The sequence below is a fragment of the Hyla sarda genome, chromosome 4 (genome assembly GCF_029499605.1).
Source record: "Hyla sarda isolate aHylSar1 chromosome 4, aHylSar1.hap1, whole genome shotgun sequence".
Lineage (NCBI taxonomy): Eukaryota > Metazoa > Chordata > Amphibia > Anura > Hylidae > Hyla > Hyla sarda.
Window position 1 is genome coordinate 406,145,161 of NC_079192.1, and position 25,000 is coordinate 406,170,160.

A 25,000-nucleotide genomic window follows, 5' to 3' on the forward strand; every position below is an offset into this window, starting at 1 on the left:
TAAGCAGCCGTATGCTACAGAGGAAATTTTTATTTTATTTATTTTGTGTCATGTCCACAGTGCTCTCTGCTGACATCCAGAGCAGCATATATTTGCTATGGGGATTTTCTCCTCCTCTGGACAGTTCCTGATACGGGCATCAGGTGTCAGCAGAGAGCACTGTGGACAAGACAAAAAAGAAATTCAAAAAGAATAGAATTTCCTCTGTGGCATACAGCTGCTAAAAAGTACTGGAAGGGTAAAGATTTTTTTATAGAAGTAATTTACAAATCTGTTAAATTTTCTGGCACCAGTTGATTAAAAAAAAAATTTCCACCGGAGTACCCCTTTAAGGTACATTTATGCACGTTAAACACATTTCTTTACTCCCCAATCCACAGATATCGATAATAATGATAATGATAAAACATATCTATTATGAATGCTGGGAGACTACCTATTAAACAACAACTACAAGTCCAGTACTGACAATGGATGTCCTGATAAGTGCAACACAACATACATAGGTAACGCTGACATCCGTGACAGGCTATAGAAGCGCCGACACGTTCGCTCTCAGATACTACAATAAGGAATATTACAGACAGGGAAGGAGATGCATCATAGCTGGACGACGCATGCAAGCAGAGCACAGGATTCCCGACTTCTGAATGAAGCATTAACCGGAAGCGCATCACTTCTTACGCAGAGAGACCTGTGACAGCCACTGACGTAGTGAGAGCGGATTGGTCTATAGCCGCACAACGGGTATGACACACATGTAAAAAGCTATATGAGCATCTGCAGGACGCCATTGAGTCAGTAGCCTCGCGTCCCTTGATAAAGCTAGTGAGTCTAGCGAAACGTCGGGGAAGGTTGATTATTTTAATCCAGACAGCACCAGAGTTTAAAGCGCAACTGCCATGACATTTTGGTGTAATAACCTGCACACAGCCTTTGTACTGTGTGCAGGTGATGGGTATAACAATGTTTTTACCTGAAATTTGGCGGCTTTCATGACTGCAAAAGAGGCTTTTATTCAAAGCCACTGACGGTCGGATAGACGTGGCGCGAGGTACGCGATGCCCCACCGCCGCCACGCCCACCCACACGCCTACCCCGTATGTTCGCGCTGGGACCTCTGTGTGATTGACACACAGGTCCCAGCGCATGCGCCCTTCAGCTAATCTAACCTTCGCGCTGCTGTGTGTCATCCTGCAAGCGCTCGCTCCTGCCGCAGTCTTCCTCCTCAGTGCACCTGCGCAGAGCAATCAGGTTAGTTCTCGATACTAGGTGCAGAGAGGAAGCGCGCTCTCTGCACCTAGCACTGCGCACTGAGGAAGAAGACGGCGGCGGGAGCGAGCGCTTGCTGGATGACACACAGCAGCGCGCAGGTTAGAATAGCTGAAGGGCGCATGCGCTGGGACCTGTGTGTCAATCAGCGCGGACATACGGGGTAGGCGTGTGGGTGGGCGTGGCGGCGGCGGGGCATTGCGTACCTCGCGCCACACTTATCCGACCATCAGCGACTTTGAATAAAAGCCTTTTTTGCATGAAAGCCGCCAAATTTCAGGTAAAAACATTGTTATACCCATCACCTGCACTCAGTACAAAGGCTGTGTGCAGGTTATTGCACCAAAACGTCATGACAGTTGCGCTTTAAAGGGGTATTCCGGTAAAAGACATCTTATCCAAAGGATAGGGGATATTAAGATGCCTGATCGCTGGGGTCCCACCGCTGGGGACCCCCGTGATCTCCCTGCTGTACCTAGCGTTTGTTTAGAGCGTCGGGTGCAGCGCTGGAGGCTCGTGACGTCACGGCCACGCCCCTTCAATGCAAGTCTTTTAGAGGGGGCGTGACGGCCATCACACCCCCTCATACAGACTTGGATTGACTGGATGACTGACGTCACAAGCCTCAGCCCCGCATCGCCACTCATCCGGCAGGAAGCGAAGTTCGCTCCGTGCACTGAATGTCTGGGGTGCCGCAGCCGTAGAACTCTGCTGCGGACCCCCACGATCAGACATCTTATCCCCTATCCTTTGCATAGAGGATAAGATGTCTAGGGGTGGAGTACCCCTTTAATCTCTAATAGAGCCTGATAAATATACCGGTATTTACCATGCAGTAATGATAAGCAGGACTCTTATCGGAGTGACATTTTGAACATTAATTATCGTTTGTCCATAGGGAAGTTCCCTTTTTAATAGATAAAATGTTACTACTATCATAAGGGGTGTCTCTAGCAGAGGTGGTATTCCCCTAAGGGATTGTTATTGCGTGGTGGGATTTTTAGGCAAACAGGGCTACCCACTCAGACACCATGCCGTCCTATTAGATATAAGACCTGTCTTCCTCTCAGGGGTTACCGTATATACTCGAGTATAAGCCGAGTTTTTCAGCATGATTTTTCGTGCTGAAAACGCCCCCCTTGGCTTATACTCGAGTGAACTCTCAGCCTGTCAATCCCTTCATCAGTGGTCTTCAATCTGCAGACCTCCAGATGTTGCAAAACTACAACTCCCAGCAAGCCCGGACAGCCAACGGCTGTCCGGGCATGCTGGGTGTTGTAGTTTTGAAACCTCTAGAGGTCCGCAGGTTGAAGACCACTGCGGCCTTCGTCATCATCCAGCCCCCCCCCCTTTTGTACTCCCCTCCCCTCGGCGGAACGATAGGGTGAGCTGGTCCGGGCCATCTCTGCTGCAGGGACCGTCCGATGGGCATGGTTAGTTGTTGCAGGCTGTCCATTTTCACCGGGGGGGGGCATCTTCTCCGCGCTTCGGCCCCGCCCCCAGAGTGGTGACGTTGCCTTGACAACGCCGCAGCAAAGGTGGCCCAGACCAGCTTACCCTTATGTCCTGCCGAGGGGAGGTGAGTACAACACAAAAGGGGGGGGGCTGGATGATGACGAGGGCCGCAGTGGTCTTCAACCTGCGGACCTCCAGAGGTTTCAAAACTACAACACCCAGCATGCCTGGACAGCCAATGGCTGTCCGGGCATGCTGGGAGTTGTAGTTTTGAAACCTCTGGAGGTTCGCAGGTTGAAGACCACTGATGAAGGGATTGAAAGGGGGTGATGATGAAGGGGCAGGGGGATGATGACGGGGGTCTGGATGATTACATGGGGGATGATGTATTTCCCCCCCTAGGCTTATAGTAGAGTCAATAACTTTTCCTGGTTTTTTGGGGGGGTAAACTTAGGGGCCTAGGCTTATACTCGAGTATATTCAGATCTTTAAAAAAAAAAAAAAAAAAAAACACATCAGATGGCTGGAAAGTCCATCCCCATAGATAAGAAATTGCCCACCGAATGGAGCAGTAAGGTGCCTGTGTGGCCAACGCTCCATTCTTTCCCCAATTGGCAATGTTAAAAAGTCTCATAGAGAACAAACAGATCGCCGGCTGCGCCAATCTTTGTGAGTCAATTCACCTCTCAGCTAATCAGCTTGGATAATCCCTTTTCATTTTCTAATTCTTACAAAACGTCTGACACATCATAGGGACAGGTCAAAAGTACTGATCCCTGGTGGTCCGGGGGCTCAGACCCATAACCCTTTAATAACGAGGCCTGTTTTGGAGCTAAAGGGGTACTCCGCTGCTCAGCGTTTGGAACAAACGGTTCCGAACGCTGGAGCCGGCAGCTCGTGACGTTGTGGCCCAGCCCCCTCATGACATCACGCCCCACCCCCTCAATGCAAGTCTATGGGAGGGGGCGTGACAGCCGTCACGCCCCCTGCCATAGACTTGAATTGAGGGGGCGTGACGTGACGGCATGAGGGGGCGGGGCTATGACGTCACGAGCTGCCGGCTCCAGCGTTCGGAACCGTTTGTTCCAAACGCTGAGCAGCTTTAACGACCAGGCCCCATTTTTTAAATCAGAAACGTGTGGTAATAACTCCGTAATACTAAGCGCAGCAATTCTGGTATTTCTTGTTCATGACATATTGTATTTTATCTTTGAATTTTTGTTTATCCATGGCAGCGTTTTTTTTTTGTGAAAAATTGTGACAAATTGAAAAAAAAAAAAAAAAAACTGCTTTTTTTCTAGATTTTAAATTCTGTACATGACATTTACTGTGCGCTCTCTCTATTGTGGGGGTCGGTATGATTATGGCGATACCAAATTTATATACTTTATGTTTTTTTTACATTTTACTTTATTTTTCGTCCGACCGCATTGTGCGAGGGCTTATTTTTTGCAGGATGAGCTGTACTTTTTATTTCTCTAATTTTTCTGATGCATAATACCGTTTGATTATCTGATTGGTGTTATACTATACTGCAGCACATCTGTACTCTCAGTCCGATAGCTGCTGAGGTTACTACCGACCACTGCATCTATGGGGTTAAAGGGGTACTCTGGTGGAAACTTTTTTTTATTTTATTTTATTTTTTTTAAATCAACTGGTGCCAGAAAGTTAAACAGATTTGCAAATTACTTCTATTAACATATGTTAATCCTTCCAGTACTTATTAGCTGCTGAATACTACAGAGGAAATTCTTTTCTTTTCGGAACACAGAGCTCTCTGCTGACATCACGAGCACAGTGCTCTCTGCTGACACCTCTGTCCATTTTAGGAACTGTCCAGAGCAGGAGAAAATCCCCATAGCAAACATATGCTGCTCTGGACAGTTCCTAAAATGGACAGAGATGTCAGCAGAGAGCACTGTGGTCATAATGTCAGCAGAGAGCACTGTGCTCGTGATGTCAGCAGAGAGCTGTGTGTTCCAAAAAGTTTACCACCGCAGAACCCCTTTAATACTGCTGAGACCGGCATGATTTTTGCCTCAGCAGCTGTGAAGGGATCCCGGCTGTGATTGACAGTCAGGTCCAGCCCAGGAACTCCTGCAGTACATTGTCCAGAACAAGAGACCAGCAGGGCGTACGCATACATCCTTTTTTCGGGAATGTTTCTACAGATAGGATGTATGCATACGTCCTGGGGAGGGAAGGGGTTAAGGATCAATAAAACAGAGCAGAAGCCCTCGGCTGAGCACTGTTCCCATTCATTTCAGCATGTACAAGGACGTGGTGTACAGATTCAATGAAAGTCTATGAACATGCTTAGATGTTCGAGGAGGAATGAACGGGAATCGCGATCGGCTGAGCTCTTCTTTTGGGGTCTGAGCACCTCGAGTCCCACCCTTCAAAACCACCGAAATGTCACTGGAACAGGTCAGAAGTTTTTTTTACTTTTAAACTATAGGTTTCCTTTAATAGGTTACTGTCACAAAAAAATTTGTACAATATATATATATATATATATATATATATATATATATATATATAATGTACAAACAAGAAAGTTGCAACAGCACTCTAGGTCAAAAAATGGAGGCTCTCAGCGCACTTTTTGATCAAAATGTGTTAAAAAAAAACAAACAAAAAAAAAATGACCTGTCAAACTGTATTGGTTTGGGCCTTAGTGGACCCGAGACTCCAACCCATCAAAACCTATAAGACGTGACAGTAACGCTATAAAGGATGCAGTAAAGACTTCTTACCATCTCATTCGTCACGGGCAGCCGTTTCCGCAGAAGACACGTGACTACTTCAACAATGGCATCGTGCAATTTAGGAAACCTTAGAAGCTCCTGCAAGAAGAGAAGATACATTCATGTTACTTTAAAGTAGCGTTTCCAATCAGCATGCATCTGACTATTGTAAAACTACAACTCCCAGCATGATGGAAAGCTAAAGGGTTTTTTAGTTTTTTGTCTTTTTTACTCCACTTCCTTAAAAATGAAGCATTTTGCTAATATAAATTCATTAAAAAAATTATTGCTTAAGATGTGAAAAAAAATGGTTTAGAAAATAGCCACTAGAGGTCTCTGTCTCTTATTTTGCAAACAAATCCTGAAAATCCAGGCAGGGAGGTGGAGTTATATCCATTCAGTGCCTCAGAACACAGACAAGATCCGGACAGCTTGTATTCTTAAAGGAGATGTCTGGTGCAGACCTTTTCTATTCCGTCCTGCCCGGGCTGCAAAAAAAAGACAAAACAATCTTTCACTTACCTCCCCACATTCCCCCGGAGCTCCGCAACAGCTGATCGGTCGGCCGGGCTGTCTACTTACTACTTCCCTTAGCCTGGTACGTCACACAGCACATCAGCGATGTCCCGCCTCGGCTGGTGATAGGCTGAAACACCGTGTGACGTACCGGGCTAAAGGAAGTAGTAAGTAGACAGCCCGGCCGACCGATCAGCTGTTGCGGAGCTCCGGGGGAATGTGGGGAGGTAAGTGAAAGATTGTTTTGTCTTTTTTTGCAGCCCGGGCAGGATGGAATAGAAAAAAGTCTGCACTGGACATCTCCTTAAAGGGTACGTTCACACGTACAGTATTCTGTGCAGATTTGATGCGCAGGAGAGGGGGGAGGAGAGGAGAGGGGGGAGGAGAGGAGAGGGGGGAGGAGAGGAGAGGAGAGGGGGGAGGAGAGGAGCTCAACATACTCCAGGGAAAACGTCCACAGCCTCCGAGAGAAATGCAGAAAGACTCATCACAGTAATACACCGATCAAAAAGGTATTTAAAGGAGAACTCCAGAAAGAAAAATTGGCCCCCATACTGCCAGCAGTAAAAAAAACACAAAGATGTACATACCTTCCTCCGCTCCCCTGGTGCCTCCGGTAACCGGCTCCGGTCTCCGCAGCGATCCTCTTCCTGGTGGTCGGCAAGTCATACTGCACTCAGCCAATCACCAGCCGCAGTGAAGTCCCGACTCGGCCGGCGATAGGCTGAGCGGCAGTGTGACGTTTTCGGCCCCGGCAGCAGGTGCAGGTGTAGTGAAGGATTTTGTGTCCTGAAGCGTTCTCACACTGCCGCTCAGCCTATCGCCGGCCGAGTCGGGACTTCACTGCGGTTGGTGATTGGCTGAGCGCAGTATGACTCGCCGACCACCAGCACGAGGATCGCGATGGAGACCGGAGCTGGTTACCGGAGGCCCCGGGGGAGCGGAGGAAGGTATGTACTTCTTTATTTTTTTTACTGCTGGCAGTATGGGGGACAATATTTATATTCTGGAGTTCTCCTTTAACATATTAACACATGCATATTATTAGGCATACGGGTCTCACAGCACATTACTACACTGACTTAAGCATTTATTTATTTTTCCTTACTAAGGACAGTAACACTTTAAATTCAGGGCCTGAAGCCTGTCCTGCTGGATTATGGGCTGGTTATTTTACCATGGCCATCATGCAAGTACAGTGCGTGTATTGTATCACTATTAGAGATGTATTACTAGTACAGTGCGTGTATTGTACCACTATTAGAGATGTATTACTAGTACAGTGCGTGTATTGTATCACTATTAGAGATGTATTACTAGTACAGTGCGTGTATTGTATCACTATTAGAGATGTATTACTAGTACAGTGCGTGTATTGTACCACTATTAGAGATGTATTACTAGTACAGTGCGTGTATTGTACCACTATTAGAGATGTATTACTAGTACGGTGCGTGTATTGTATCACTATTAGATATGTATTACTAGTACAGTGCGTGTATTGTATCACTATTAGAGATGTATTACTAGTACAGTGCGTGTATTGTATCACTATTAGAGATGTATTACTAGTACAGTGCGTGTATTGTACCACTATTAGAGATGTATTACTAGTACAGTGCGTGTATTGTATCACTATTAGAGATGTATTACTAGTACGGTGCGTGTATTGTATCACTATTAGATATGTATTACTAGTACGGTGCGTGTATTGTATCACTATTAGAGATGTATTACTAGTACAGTGCGTGTATTGTATCACTATTAGAGATGTATTACTAGTACAGTGCGTGTATTGTATCACTATTAGAGATGTATTACTAGTACAGTGCGTGTATTGTATCACTATTAGAGATGTATTACTAGTACAGTGCGTGTATTGTATCACTATTAGAGATGTATTACTAGTACAGTGCGTGTATTGTATCACTATTAGAGATGTATTACTAGTACGGTGCATGTATTGTATCACTATTAGAGATGTATTACTAGTACAGTGCGTGTATTGTATCACTATTAGAGATGTATTACTAGTACGGTGCGTGTATTGTACCACTATTAGAGATGTATTACTAGTACAGTGCGTGTATTGTATCACTATTAGAGACGTATTACTAGTACAGTGCGTGTATTGTATCACTATTAGATATGTATTACTAGTACAGTGCGTGTATTGTATCACTATTAGAGATGTATTACTAGTACGGTGCGTGTATTGTACCACTATTAGAGAAGTATTACTAGTACAGTGCGTGTATTGTACCACTATTAGAGATGTATTACTAGTACAGTGCGTGTATTGTATCACTATTAGAGATGTATTACTAGTACAGTGCGTGTATTGTATCACTATTAGAGATGTATTACTAGTACAGTGCGTGTATTGTATCACTATTAGAGATGTATTACTAGTACGGTGCGTGTATTGTACCACTATTAGAGATGTATTACTAGTACGGTGCATGTATTGTATCACTATTAGAGATGTATTACTAGTACGGTGCGTGTATTGTACCACTATTAGAGAAGTATTACTAGTACAGTGCGTGTATTGTACCACTATTAGAGATGTATTACTAGTACAGTGCGTGTATTGTATCACTATTAGAGATGTATTACTAGTACAGTGCGTGTATTGTATCACTATTAGAGATGTATTACTAGTACAGTGCGTGTATTGTATCACTATTAGAGATGTATTACTAGTACAGTGCGTGTATTGTATCACTATTAGAGATGTATTACTAGTACAGTGCGTGTATTGTATCACTATTAGAGATGTATTACTAGTACAGTGCGTGTATTGTATCACTATTAGAGATGTATTACTAGTACAGTGCGTGTATTGTACCACTATTAGAGATGTATTACTAGTACAGTGCGTGTATTGTATCACTATTAGAGATGTATTACTAGTACAGTGCGTGTATTGTATCACTATTAGAGATGTATTACTAGTACAGTGCGTGTATTGTATCACTATTAGAGATGTATTACTAGTACGGTGCGTGTATTGTATCACTATTAGATATGTATTACTAGTACAGTGCGTGTATTGTATCACTATTAGAGATGTATTACTAGTACAGTGCGTGTATTGTATCACTATTAGAGATGTATTACTAGTACAGTGCGTGTATTGTATCACTATTAGAGATGTATTACTAGTACAGTGCGTGTATTGTATCACTATTAGAGATGTATTACTAGTACAGTGCGTGTATTGTATCACTATTAGAGATGTATTACTAGTACAGTGCGTGTATTGTATCACTATTAGAGATGTATTACTAGTACAGTGCGTGTATTGTACCACTATTAGAGATGTATTACTAGTACAGTGCGTGTATTGTATCACTATTAGAGATGTATTACTAGTACAGTGCGTGTATTGTATCACTATTAGAGATGTATTACTAGTACAGTGCGTGTATTGTATCACTATTAGAGATGTATTACTAGTACAGTGCGTGTATTGTATCACTATTAGAGATGTATTACTAGTACAGTGCATGTATTGTATCACTATTAGAGATGTATTACTAGTACAGTGCGTGTATTGTATCACTATTAGAGATGTATTACTAGTACGGTGCATGTATTGTATCACTATTAGAGATGTATTACTAGTACAGTGCGTGTATTGTATCACTATTAGAGATGTATTACTAGTACGGTGCGTGTATTGTACCACTATTAGAGATGTATTACTAGTACAGTGCGTGTATTGTACCACTATTAGAGATGTATTACTAGTACAGTGCGTGTATTGTACCACTATTAGAGATGTATTACTAGTACAGTGCGTGTATTGTACCACTATTAGAGATGTATTACTAGTACAGTGCGTGTATTGTATCACTATTAGAGATGTATTACTAGTACAGTGCGTGTATTGTACCACTATTAGAGATGTATTACTAGTACAGTGCGTGTATTGTACCACTATTAGAGATGTATTACTAGTACAGTGCGTGTATTGTATCACTATTAGAGATGTATTACTAGTACAGTGCGTGTATTGTACCACTATTAGAGATGTATTACTAGTACAGTGCGTGTATTGTATCACTATTAGAGATGTATTACTAGTACAGTGCGTGTATTGTATCACTATTAGAGATGTATTACTAGTACAGTGCGTGTATTGTATCACTATTAGAGATGTATTACTAGTACAGTGCGTGTATTGTATCACTATTAGAGATGTATTACTAGTACAGTGCGTGTATTGTACCACTATTAGAGATGTATTACTAGTACAGTGCATGTATTGTACCACTATTAGAGATGTATTACTAGTACAGTGCGTGTATTGTACCACTATTAGAGATGTATTACTAGTACAGTGCGTGTATTGTATCACTATTAGAGATGTATTACTAGTACAGTGCGTGTATTGTATCACTATTAGAGATGTATTACTAGTACAGTGCGTGTATTGTATCACTATTAGAGATGTATTACTAGTACGGTGCGTGTATTGTATCACTATTAGAGATGTATTACTAGTACGGTGCGTGTATTGTATCACTATTAGAGATGTATTACTACTACAGTGCGTGTATTGTATCACTATTAGAGATGTATTACTAGTACAGTGCGTGTATTGTATCACTATTAGAGATGTATTACTAGTACAGTGCGTGTATTGTACCACTATTAGAGATGTATTACTAGTACAGTGCGTGTATTGTATCACTATTAGAGAAGTATTACTAGTACAGTGCGTGTATTGTATCACTATTAGAGATGTATTACTAGTACAGTGTGTGTATTGTATCACTATTAGAGATGTATTACTAGTACAGTGCGTGTATTGTACCACTATTAGAGATGTATTACTAGTACAGTGCGTGTATTGTATCACTATTAGAGAAGTATTACTAGTACAGTGCGTGTATTGTATCACTATTAGAGATGTATTACTAGTACAGTGCATGTATTGTATCACTATTAGAGATGTATTACTAGTACAGTGCGTGTATTGTATCACTATTAGAGATGTATTACTAGTACAGTGCGTGTATTGTATCACTATTAGAGATGTATTACTAGTACAGTGCGTGTATTGTATCACTATTAGAGATGTATTACTAGTACAGTGCGTGTATTGTATCACTATTAGAGATGTATTACTAGTACAGTGCGTGTATTGTATCACTATTAGAGATGTATTACTAGTACAGTGCGTGTATTGTATCACTATTAGAGATGTATTACTAGTACAGTGCGTGTATTGTATCACTATTAGAGATGTATTACTAGTACAGTGCGTGTATTGTATCACTATTAGAGATGTATTACTAGTACAGTGCGTGTATTGTATCACTATTAGAGATGTATTACTAGTACAGTGCATGTATTGTACCACTATTAGAGATGTATTACTAGTACAGTGCGTGTATTGTACCACTATTAGAGATGTATTACTAGTACAGTGCGTGTATTGTACCACTATTAGAGATGTATTACTAGTACAGTGCGTGTATTGTATCACTATTAGAGATGTATTACTAGTACAGTGCGTGTATTGTATCACTATTAGAGATGTATTACTAGTACAGTGCGTGTATTGTATCACTATTAGAGATGTATTACTAGTACAGTGCGTGTATTGTATAACTATTAGAGATGTATTACTAGTACAGTGCGTGTATTGTATCACTATTAGAGATGTATTACTAGTACAGTGCGTGTATTGTATTACTATTAGAGATGTATTACTAGTACAGTGCGTGTATTGTATCACTATTAGAGACGTATTACTAGTACAGTGCATGTATTGTATCACTATTAGATATGTATTACTAGTACAGTGCGTGTATTGTACCACTATTAGAGATGTATTACTAGTACAGTGCGTGTATTGTATCACTAGTACAGTGCGTGTATTGTACCACTATTAGAGATGTATTACTAGTACAGTGCGTGTATTGTACCACTATTAGAGATGTATTACTAGTACAGTGCGTGTATTGTACCACTATTAGAGATGTATTACTAGTACAGTGCGTGTATTGTATCACTATTAGAGATGTATTACTAGTACAGTGCGTGTATTGTACCACTATTAGAGATGTATTACTAGTACAGTGCGTGTATTGTATCACTATTAGAGATGTATTACTAGTACAGTGCGTGTATTGTACCACTATTAGAGATGTATTACTAGTACGGTGCGTGTATTGTATCACTATTAGAGATGTATTACTAGTACAGTGCATGTATTGTATCACTATTAGAGATGTATTACTAGTACAGTGCATGTATTGTATCACTATTAGAGATGTATTACTAGTACAGTGCGTGTATTGTATCACTATTAGAGATGTATTACTAGTACAGTGCGTGTATTGTATCACTATTAGAGATGTATTACTAGTACAGTGCGTGTATTGTATCACTATTAGAGATGTATTACTAGTACAGTGCATGTATTGTATCACTATTAGAGATGTATTACTAGTACAGTGCGTGTATTGTCCCACTATTAGAGATGTATTACTAGTACAGTGCATGTATTGTATCACTATTAGATATGTATTACTAGTACAGTGCGTGTATTGTACCACTATTAGAGATGTATTACTAGTACAGTGCGTGTATTGTATCACTAGTACAGTGCGTGTATTGTACCACTATTAGAGATGTATTACTAGTACAGTGCGTGTATTGTACCACTATTAGAGATGTATTACTAGTACAGTGCGTGTATTGTACCACTATTAGAGATGTATTACTAGTACAGTGCGTGTATTGTATCACTATTAGAGATGTATTACTAGTACAGTGCGTGTATTGTACCACTATTAGAGATGTATTACTAGTACAGTGCGTGTATTGTATCACTATTAGAGATGTATTACTAGTACAGTGCGTGTATTGTACCACTATTAGAGATGTATTACTAGTACGGTGCGTGTATTGTATCACTATTAGAGATGTATTACTAGTACAGTGCATGTATTGTATCACTATTAGAGATGTATTACTAGTACAGTGCATGTATTGTATCACTATTAGAGATGTATTACTAGTACAGTGCGTGTATTGTATCACTATTAGAGATGTATTACTAGTACAGTGCGTGTATTGTACCACTATTAGAGATGTATTACTAGTACAGTGCGTGTATTGTATCACTATTAGAGATGTATTACTAGTACAGTGCGTGTATTGTATCACTATTAGAGATGTATTACTTGTACGGTGCGTGTATTGTATCACTATTAGAGATGTATTACTACTACAGTGCGTGTATTGTATCACTATTAGAGATGTATTACTAGTACAGTGCGTGTATTGTACCACTATTAGAGATGTATTACTAGTACAGTGCGTGTATTGTATCACTATTAGAGATGTATTACTAGTACAGTGCGTGTATTGTATCACTATTAGAGATGTATTACTAGTACAGTGCGTGTATTGTATCACTATTAGAGATGTATTACTAGTACAGTGCGTGTATTGTATCACTATTAGAGATGTATTACTAGTACAGTGCATGTATTGTATCACTATTAGAGATGTATTACTAGTACAGTGCGTGTATTGTATCACTATTAGAGATGTATTACTAGTACGGTGCGTGTATTGTACCACTATTAGAGATGTATTACTAGTACGGTGCGTGTATTGTGCCACTATTAGAGATGTATTACTAGTACAGTGCGTGTATTGTATCACTATTAGAGATGTATTACTAGTACGGTGCATGTATTGTATCACTATTAGAGATGTATTACTAGTACGGTGCGTGTATTGTCCCACTATTAGAGATGTATTACTAGTACAGTGCGTGTATTGTATCACTATTAGAGATGTATTACTAGTACAGTGCGTGTATTGTATCACTATTAGAGATGTATTACTAGTACAGTGCGTGTATTGTATCACTATTAGAGATGTATTACTAGTACAGTGCGTGTATTGTATTACTATTAGAGATGTATTACTAGTACAGTGCATGTATTGTATCACTATTAGAGATGTATTACTAGTACAGTGCATGTATTGTATCACTATTAGAGATGTATTACTAGTACAGTGCATGTATTGTATCACTATTAGAGATGTATTACTAGTACAGTGCGTGTATTGTATCACTATTAGAGATGTATTACTAGTACAGTGCGTGTATTGTATCACTATTAGAGATGTATTACTAGTACAGTGCGTGTATTGTATCACTATTAGAGATGTATTACTAGTACAGTGCGTGTATTGTACCACTATTAGAGATGTATTACTAGTACAGTGCATGTATTGTACCACTATTAGAGATGTATTACTAGTACAGTGCGTGTATTGTATCACTATTAGAGATGTATTACTAGTACAGTGCGTGTATTGTACCACTATTAGAGATGTATTACTAGTACAGTGCGTGTATTGTATCACTATTAGAGATGTATTACTAGTACAGTGCGTGTATTGTATCACTATTAGAGATGTATTACTAGTACAGTGCGTCTATTGTATCACTATTAGAGATGTATTACTAGTACAGTGGATGTATTGTATCACTATTAGAGATGTATTACTAGTACAGTGCGTGTATTGTATAACTATTAGAGATGTATTACTAGTACAGTGCGTGTATTGTATCACTATTAGAGATGTATTACTAGTACAGTGCGTTCACTGTATCACTATTAGAGATGTATTACTAGTACAGTGCGTGTATTGTATCACTATTAGAGATGTATTACTAGTACGGTGCGTGTATTGTATCACTATTAGAGATGTATTACTAGTACGGTGCGTGTATTGTATCACTATTAGAGATGTATTACTAGTACAGTGCGTGTATTGTATCACTATTAGATATGTATTACTAGTACAGTGCGTGTATTGTATCACTATTAGATATGTATTACTAGTACGGTGCGTGTATTGTATCACTATTAGAGATGTATTACTAGTACAGTGCGTGTATTGTATCACTATTAGATATGTATTACTAGTACAGTGCGTGTATTGTACCACTATTAGAGATGTATTACTAGTACAGTGCGTGTATTGTATCACTATTAGAGATGTATTACTAGTACAGTGCGTGTATTGTATCACTATTAGAGATGTATTACTAGTACAGTGCATGTATTGTATCACTATTAGAGATGTATTACTAGTACAGTGCGTGTATTGTATCACTATTAGAGATGTATTACTAGTACAGTGCATGTATTGTATCACTATTAGAGATGTATTACTAGTACGGTGCGTGTATTGTATCACTATTAGATATGTATTACTAGTACAGTGCGTGTATTGTATCACTATTAGAGATGTATTACTAGTACGGTGCGTGTATTGTATCACTATTAGAGATGTATTACTAGTACAGTGCGTGTATTGTATCACTATTAGAGATGTATTACTAGTACGGTGCGTGTATTGTATCACTATTAGATATGTATTACTAGTACAGTGCGTGTATTGTCCCACTATTAGAGATGTATTACTAGTACAGTGCGTGTATTGTATCACTATTAGAGATGTATTACTAGTACGGTGCGTGTATTGTATCACTATTAGAGATGTATTACTAGTACAGTGCATGTATTGTATCACTATTAGAGATGTATTACTAGTACGGTGCGTGTATTGTATCACTATTAGATATGTATTACTAGTACAGTGCGTGTATTGTATCACTATTAGAGATGTATTACTAGTACGGTGCGTGTATTGTATCACTATTAGATATGTATTACTAGTACAGTGCGTGTATTGTCCCACTATTAGAGATGTTATTACTAGTACAGTGCGTGTATTGTATCACTATTAGAGATGTATTACTAGTACAGTGCGTGTATTGTACCACTATTAGAGATGTATTACTAGTACAGTGCGTGTATTGTATCACTATTAGAGATGTATTACTAGTACAGTGCGTGTATTGTATCACTATTAGAGATGTATTACTAGTACAGTGCGTGTATTGTATCACTATTAGAGATGTATTACTAGTACAGTGCATGTATTGTATCACTATTAGAGATGTATTACTAGTACGGTGCGTGTATTGTCCCACTATTAGAGATGTATTACTAGTACAGTGCGTGTATTGTATCACTATTAGAGATGTATTACTAGTACAGTGCATGTATTGTATCACTATTAGAGATGTATTACTAGTACGGTGCGTGTATTGTATCACTATTAGAGATGTATTACTAGTACAGTGCGTGTATTGTATCACTATTAGAGATGTATTACTAGTACGGTGCGTGTATTGTATCACTATTAGAGATGTATTACTAGTACAGTGCGTGTATTGTATCACTATTAGAGATGTATTACTAGTACAGTGCGTGTATTGTATCACTATTAGAGATGTATTACTAGTACAGTGCGTGTATTGTACCACTATTAGAGATGTATTACTAGTACAGTGCGTGTATTGTATCACTATTAGAGATGTATTACTAGTACAGTGCGTGTATTGTATCACTATTAGAGATGTATTACTAGTACGGTGCGTGTATTGTATCACTATTAGAGATGTATTACTAGTACGGTGCGTGTATTGTATCACTATTAGAGATGTATTACTAGTACAGTGCGTGTATTGTATCACTATTAGAGATGTATTACTAGTACAGTGCGTGTATTGTATCACTATTAGAGATGTATTACTAGTACAGTGCGTGTATTGTATCACTATTAGAGATGTATTACTAGTACAGTGCGTGTATTGTATCACTATTAGAGATGTATTACTAGTACGGTGCGTGTATTGTATCACTATTAGAGATGTATTACTAGTACAGTGCATGTATTGTATCACTATTAGAGATGTATTACTAGTACGGTGCGTGTATTGTATCACTATTAGATATGTATTACTAGTACAGTGCGTGTATTGTCCCACTATTAGAGATGTATTACTAGTACAGTGCGTGTATTGTATCACTATTAGAGATGTATTACTAGTACAGTGCGTGTATTGTATCACTATTAGAGATGTATTACTAGTACAGTGCGTGTATTGTATCACTATTAGAGATGTATTACTAGTACAGTGCGTGTATTGTATCACTATTAGAGATGTATTACTAGTACAGTTGGTGTATTGTATCACTATTAGAGACGTATTACTAGTACAGTGCGTGTATTGTATCACTATTAGAGATGTATTACTAGTACGGTGCGTGTATTGTATCACTATTAGAGATGTATTACTAGTACAGTGCATGTATTGTACCACTATTAGAGATGTATTACTAGTACAGTGCGTGTATTGTATCACTATTAGAGATGTATTACTAGTACAGTGCGTGTATTGTATCACTATTAGAGATGTATTACTAGTACGGTGCGTGTATTGTATCACTATTAGAGACGTATTACTAGTACAGTGCGTGTATTGTATCACTATTAGAGATGTATTACTAGTACAGTGCGTGTATTGTATCACTATTAGAGATGTATTACTAGTACAGTGCGTGTATTGTATCACTATTAGATATGTATTACTAGTACAGTGCATGTATTGTATCACTATTAGAGATGTATTACTAGTACAGTGCATGTATTGTACCACTATTAGAGATGTATTACTAGTACAGTGCGTGTATTGTATCACTATTAGAGATGTATTACTAGTACAGTGCATGTATTGTATCACTATTAGAGATGTATTACTAGTACGGTGCGTGTATTGTATCACTATTAGAGATGTATTACTAGTACAGTGCGTGTATTGTATCACTATTAGAGATGTATTACTAGTACGGTGCGTGTATTGTATCACTATTAGAGATGTATTACTAGTACAGTGCGTGTATTGTATCACTATTAGAGATGTATTACTAGTACAGTGCGTGTATTGTATCACTATTAGAGATGTATTACTAGTACAGTGCGTGTATTGTATCACTATTAGAGATGTATTACTAGTACAGTGCGTGTATTGTATCACTAGTACAGTGCGTGTATTGTACCACTATTAGAGATGTATTACTAGTACGGTGCGTGTATTGTATCACTATTAGAGATGTATTACTAGTACGGTGCGTGTATTGTATCACTATTAGAGATGTATTACTAGTACAGTGCGTGTATTGTATCACTATTAGAGATGTATTACTAGTACAGTGCGTGTATTGTATCACTATTAGAGATGTATTACTAGTACAGTGCGTGTATTGTATCACTATTAGAGATGTATTACTAGTACGGTGCGTGTATTGTATCACTATTAGAGATGTATTACTAGTACGGTGCGTGTATTGTATCACTATTAGAGATGTATTACTAGTACAGTGCGTGTATTGTATCACTATTAGAGATGTATTACTAGTACAGTGCGTGTATTGTATCACTATTAGAGATGTATTACTAGTACGGTGCGTGTATTGTATCACTATTAGAGATGTATTACTAGTACAGTGCGTGTATTGTATCACTATTAGAGATGTATTATTTGTACAGTGCGTGTATTGTATCACTATTAGAGATGTATTACTAGTACAGTGCGTGTATTGTATCACTATTAGAGATGTATTACTAGTACAGTGCGTGTATTGTATCACTATTAGAGATGTATTACTAGTACAGTGCATGTATTGTATCACTATTAGAGATGTATTACTAGTACAGTGCGTGTATTGTCCCACTATTAGAGATGTATTACTAGTACGGTGCGTGTATTGTATCACTATTAGAGATGTATTACTAGTACAGTGCGTGTATTGTATCACTATTAGAGATGTATTACTAGTACGGTGCGTGTATTGTATCACTATTAGAGATGTATTACTAGTACGGTGCGTGTATTGTATCACTATTAGAGATGTATTACTAGTACAGTGCGTGTATTGTATCACTATTAGAGATGTATTACTAGTACAGTGCATGTATTGTATCACTATTAGAGATGTATTACTAGTACGGTGCGTGTATTCTATCACTATTAGAGACGTATTGATGATACCTGTGTGCTATAGTTACTGCAGTGCTGGATAATCCTCTGCATCTCCTCATGGACGAGCTCCACACAACGCAAACTTGGTTCCTCCAATCGCTTCACCTGACGCTTTACAAGAAGCTCGAAGGAAACTTCCGGAACAAACAAGGCTGGCCGGGGGCCCTGGGCACATAAGAGAGGACAACGATTTGTCACAACAGGGCATAAAACATCAGTATATACTCATTGATCAAACCCCCCCCCAAAATCCACATGTGAAATGCCCCATTAAACTCACGGTTGCATTTCTGATAGCGGTAAGGATGTCGATTGTAGTCAGGCCGCCTAATGGATCCACAGACTCCAACGTCCTCCCAAAGGTTTCATGGAAAATGTAGCAAATTCGAGCACCACCGCACCTGAACAAAAAAGGAAGATGGTATCCAAGTTATTTCAAAAGAAACACTGGGAAAAGCTGGGTGTACAACCAATATGGCCATAAAAACCATTACTCCGCTTTCCGAGAAACAGACATTCTTTTAAATAGGTATTGTATTTAAATCATTCAAAGATATATAGCTTACTAATATAGTGTTATCACACATTGTACTGGCTTCAGCATGTTTTACGGGATTCACCCCTGACAGGAAGTTGTGTAGTCCCTCATGGTCACTGTGGTGTTGTCTCAGCAGCTCCCAGGCTGCTCCCTCCTTAAACAACGTATCATCCTGTGCCGTCTCAGGAGGCGTTGCTGGATCTCGTCTCTGAGCTTAAGCCCTGCCCACTGAGTGATGTCACCACCTCCGACCAGCCCCCACAGCCTGCATCATCATCACCCTGTCATATACATATATCTATCATTATTGGGACATTAGCGCCCCCTCCCATAGACATGCATTGAAGGGGCAGGGCGTGAGGTCACAAGGGGGCGGAGTCATGATGTCACGATACTCTGGCCCCGTGGTCGTGAGGCTTCAGACACAGAGCTATCCTAACTTCATGCAGCTGAGACAGGTGGATGCTGCATTAGAGATTGCGGGGGTCCCCAGCGGCAGGACCCCCCCGAACAGACATCTTATCCCCTATCCTTTGAATAGGGGATAAGATGTCTTAGGGCCGGAGTACCCCTTTAAGTGTGGTTACAGCAGGCTGCCTTGTGATAAACAATTTCAGAGGAGCAGACAGGGAATGATCCGCACCATAAGTCTTCTGGTGTAAGTTTACTTACAGTTCTGACGTTTCGATGTATTTGGCCGTTCCTTCGATGGTGTTACAATACTCCGTAGCAAACTTTGTAATAAGCTGGAGCAGCGTGGCGCTCTTGTCATCCACCGGCTCGCCGTAACCATTCAGCAGAGACTGATACTGAGCCGCCAAAACATTGATCCTGGTCTTCAGCTCCGGCAAACAGTCTCTGATGTGATGCATCAACAACCTAAAGAAAGAACACACAATATGATCATCGATATACACAACTTACTATAAGGCTGCAATGGAATATGAATCTCTTCTTCTCACTACATTATTAATAACCAAAGATTATTTTCTGAATAACAAACTCTCTCCCCCCCCCCCCCCCCCTGTAAAAATAAAAAATAATAATACAAAAATAATAATAATAAAAAAATAATAATAATTAGAGATGAGCGAATTTACAGTAAATTCGATTCGTCACGAACTTCTCAGCTCGGCAGTTGATAACTTATCCTGCATAAATTAGTTCAGCTTTCAGGTGCTCCCGTGGGCTGGAAAAGGTGGATACAGTCCTAGGAGACTCTTTCCTAGGAATGTATCCACCTTTTCCAGCCCACCGGAGCACCGGAAAGCTGAACTAATTTATGCAGGATAAGACATCAACTGCCGAGCCGAGAAGTTTGTGACGAATCGAATTTACTGTAAATTCGCTCATCTATAATAAAAAAAAATAATATTATTTTTATTATTATTATTATTTTTAATAATAAAAAAATAAAAATTATAATAAAAATTATAATTAGAGATGAGCAAACTTACAGTAAATTCAATTCGTCACAAACTTCTCGGCTCGGCAGTTGATGACTTATTCTGCATAAATTAGTTCAGCTTTCAGGTGCTCCGGTGGGCTGGAAAAAGATTCTCCTAGGACTGTATCCACCTTTTCCAGCCCACAGGAGCACCTGAAAGCTGAACTAATTTATGCAGGAAAAGTCATCAACTGCCGAGCCGAGAAGTTCATGACGAATTGAATTTACTGTAAGTTCGCTCATCTGTAATAATAATAATAATATTAATAATTCAAATAATAATAATAATAATAATAATAAAAATAATAAAAATAATATATACACACACATTTATATACACAATTATTTTAAATGTATACATACACACACACACATATATATATATATATATATATATATATATATATACATATACATATATACACACACACACATTTATATAAACAATTCTAATCACAGTGTATACTCATTCATAAAATATTCAAGTGTTCAGGGTCTTCACAATATGTATTTTTATTATATAGTGCAGCATATGCTAATATTAGAGAACAATATAGAGCAGTGGTCTTCAACCAGCGGACCTCCAGATGTTGCAAAACTACAACTCCCAGCATGCCCGGACAGCCGTTGGCTGTCCGGGCATGCTGGAAGTTGTAGTTATGCAACATCTGGAGGTCCGCAGGTTGGAGACCACTGATATAGAGGTTCTTGTGTATGCCATGTGCTTACCTGCCAGAACAGAAATTATTTTCTCATGCTGCCTACATTTCCCATGAATCATAAGGCTTTGCAGAGAGAGGGGGTGGAGTCTCAGCACTACAATTCACCTAATGAGACCAAACCTAATGCCCTGGCTAGAATCAAACAACCAGGCACCTCAACTACTGAGACTCATAAGTGGGTTGGGGGTCATTTCACATGATCTGTTTTTTTCTTATTCAAAAGTGTGTAGTTTAGAGATTCAGTGTCATGAGGAGAAAGTCATTTGACATAGAATCCCAATTGAGGTATCATATGAAGATTGAAGTCTTCAGGCTGTGTTTACTTGTTACATTATTACTGTGTTTTGGTGTTATCAGTAGTTTGGGTCCTTAGGGGCGGGGAAGGACACAGGGATTTGAGACACACCCAATAAGGAGTTCCTGTGGCATGCCCCGCCCCTGAGGGACCTGCACATGGATAACCCCTTTACAATGACCATATGAGGATCGTTATCAGCCCAAGCCTTACCTGTTTAGTGTCCGAGCAAGGTACTTCGTTCCATTCCTATTGGCCAGAGATGGGTATTTCTTCTGTAGAAAACCGTACTCATCCCGGATGGAGTCTGCCACACTCTTCTTATTATTAATATCTAGCTGACTCCTACAAAAAAAAAAAAAAAAAAAAAAAAAAAGTCTGTAAATTCTATATTCTGATACATTGTTCCAAACCCCCTGACATATACTTAAAACATCACATTCTTACAACCTGTACTCGCCACAAGACAAAATTTTGGTATCGTGACTTCCCAACTTCGGGGGCGAAGTCGTGACATCAAAATACTCCGGCCCCATGGTCGGCACCCGGCAGTTTGTGAGCTGGCAGCTCAAAGAGGTGGATGCCGAATGCAAGATTGGATAGGGGATAAGATGTCTTAGGGCCGGAAGTACCCATTTTAAAGGATATTCCCACCTCAGCTTTATATCCCCTATCCATAGTGGTTGGACCTACAACAATCTCAAGAATGGGGACTTAAAGGAGAAGTAAAAAAACATATCCCCCTATCCGAAGGGTGTCCCCTGCTATCTCCTGTTTGGATCCCCGCCTCTAACACCTCCTCCATATAGCTCTATGGGAGAGCCGTTCCCCTTTAAGGTCATTGATAACCTTTGAACACAGGGGACTATTAACCCCTTCCAACTACATGACGTCGTGCATACATCATGAGCGGGCTCCCGCGATAGAACGCAAGGTCATGCGCCGACTCCGCGTCATATCGCATCGGTCCCGGCGGCCATCAACGGCTGGGACCCGTGGCTAATACCGGACATCACTGATTGCGGTGATGCCCGGTATTAACCCTTCAGACGCAGCGATCAAAGTTGATTGCCGCGTCTAAAGTGAAAGTAAAAGTTGCTGTTTAACTCATTGGAGCTGTTCGGGACCGCCGCAATGAAGTCGCGGTGTTCCGAACAGCTTGTTGGACAGCTGGAGAGTCCCTACCTGCCTCCTCGCTGTCCGATCGCCAAATGACTGCTCCGTGCCTGAGAGCCAGGTAGGAGCAGTCGAGCAGAGATAACACTGATCAATGCCCGGCTATTGCCTGGCAGTGATCTGTGTCTAAGATCAGTGTGTGCAGTGTTATAGGTCCCTATGGGAGCTATAACACTGCAAAAAAAAAAAAAAAAAAAGTGTTAATAAAGATCATTTAACCCCTTCCCTAATAAAAGTCAGAATCACCCCCCTTTTCCCAATAAAAAAAATGTGTAAATAAAAATAAACATATGTGGTATCGCCGCGTGCGTAAATGTCCGAACTATAAAAAAAAAAAAAAAAAAATGATATCGTTAATTAAACTGCACGGTCAATGGCGTACACGTAAAAAAAATTCCAGAGTCCAAAATAACATTTTTGGTCACTTTTTATACCATAAAAAAGGGAATAAAAAGCGATCAAAAAGTCCAATCAAAACAAATAGGATACCTATAAAAACGTCAGATCACGGCGCAAAAAAATTAGCCCTCACACATCCCCATATGCAGAAAAATAAAAAAAGGTATAGGGGTCAAAGGAGGACATTTTTAAACGTATACATTTTTGTGCATGTAGTTATGATTTTTTTCAGAAGTGCGACAAAATCAAACCTATATAAGTAGGGGATCATTTTAACCGTATGGACCTACAGAATAAAGAGAACGTGGAATGTTTACCGAAAAATGTACTACGTAGAAACGGAAGCCCCCAAAAGTTACAAAATGGCATTTTTCTTCAGTTTTGTCACACAATGTTTTTTTTTTTTTTTTCCATTTCACTGTGGATTTTTTGGGTAAAATGACTGATGTCACTGCAAAGTGGAATTGGTGATGCAAAAAATAAGCCATAATATGGATTTTTAGGTGGAAAAATGAAAGGGTTATGATTTTTAAAAGGTAAGGAGGAAAAAACGAAAGTGCAAAAACTGAAAAACCCTGCGTCCTTAAGGGGTTAAAGGGGTACTCCGGTTGAAAACTTTTTTTTCTTTTAAATCAACTGGTGGCAGAAAGTTAAACAGATTTGTAAATGACTTCTATTAAAAAAATCTTAATCCTTCCAGTACTTATTAGCTGCTGAATACTACATAGGACATTCTTTTCTTTTTGGAACACAGTGCTCTCTGCTGACATCTCTGTCCATTTTAGGAAATGTCCAGAGCAGCATATGTTTGCTATGGGGATTTTCGCCTACTCTGGACAGTTCTTAAAATGGACAGAGATGTCAGCAGAGTGCACTGTGTTCCAAAAAGAAAATAATTTCCTATGTAGTATTCAGCAGCTAATAAGTACTGGAAGGATTAAGATTTTTTTTTTTAATAGAAGTAATTTACAAATCTGTTTAACTTTCTGGCACCAGTTGATAAAAACAGTTTTTCCCCCCCCCACCGGAGGAGAATCATGTAAAAAATGTATCCCCTATCCGAAGGGGGTCCCCTGTAATCTCCTGTTTGGAGCCCCGCCTCTCACTCCCCTCCATATAGCTCTATGGGAGAGCCGTTCCCCTTTAAGGTCATTGATAACCTATGAACACAGGGGACTTATTCATATCTTACCTGTTGACCACCCCAATGATGCCCAGCTTCACAGGAATGACCCTCCCCAGCAGGACATCCATGGCATCTGTACCGGCATCCATGAGGTCCAGCTTGGTAATGACTGCAAGTGTTCTCCGTCCTGACAGAGACAAGATCACTTATTTGTAAGCACCGGCTTCTACACAGGCATAGATATTACAGTCAACTGCAAATACAATGCGGTACGTGTCACAATGAAGCGCCACTCCGGTGCCGCTCCAACACACCACGACCATGCATTACATCATCATTTTATAAATAACGCCTCTCCAGCTGT

At 39.8% G+C, this 25,000-nt stretch overlaps 1 protein-coding gene across 4 annotated transcripts in view; it reads right to left on the reverse strand.

Annotated features, from left to right (window-relative positions):
* DNM1L (dynamin 1 like) overlaps positions 1-25,000 on the reverse strand; it is a 61,219-nt gene that overhangs the window by 10,632 nt on the left and 25,587 nt on the right. For all 4 annotated transcript variants that reach the window (XM_056517526.1, XM_056517525.1, XM_056517528.1 and 1 more), the window contains 6 exons: positions 24,703-24,823; positions 22,149-22,280; positions 20,144-20,350; positions 19,214-19,334; positions 18,943-19,098; positions 5,487-5,576 (listed from right to left, as the gene is read on the reverse strand). In XM_056517526.1, the coding sequence (XP_056373501.1) occupies positions 5,487-5,576; positions 18,943-19,098; positions 19,214-19,334; positions 20,144-20,350; positions 22,149-22,280; positions 24,703-24,823 (827 nt within the window). The remainder of the gene's footprint in view (positions 1-5,486; positions 5,577-18,942; positions 19,099-19,213; positions 19,335-20,143; positions 20,351-22,148; positions 22,281-24,702; positions 24,824-25,000) is intronic.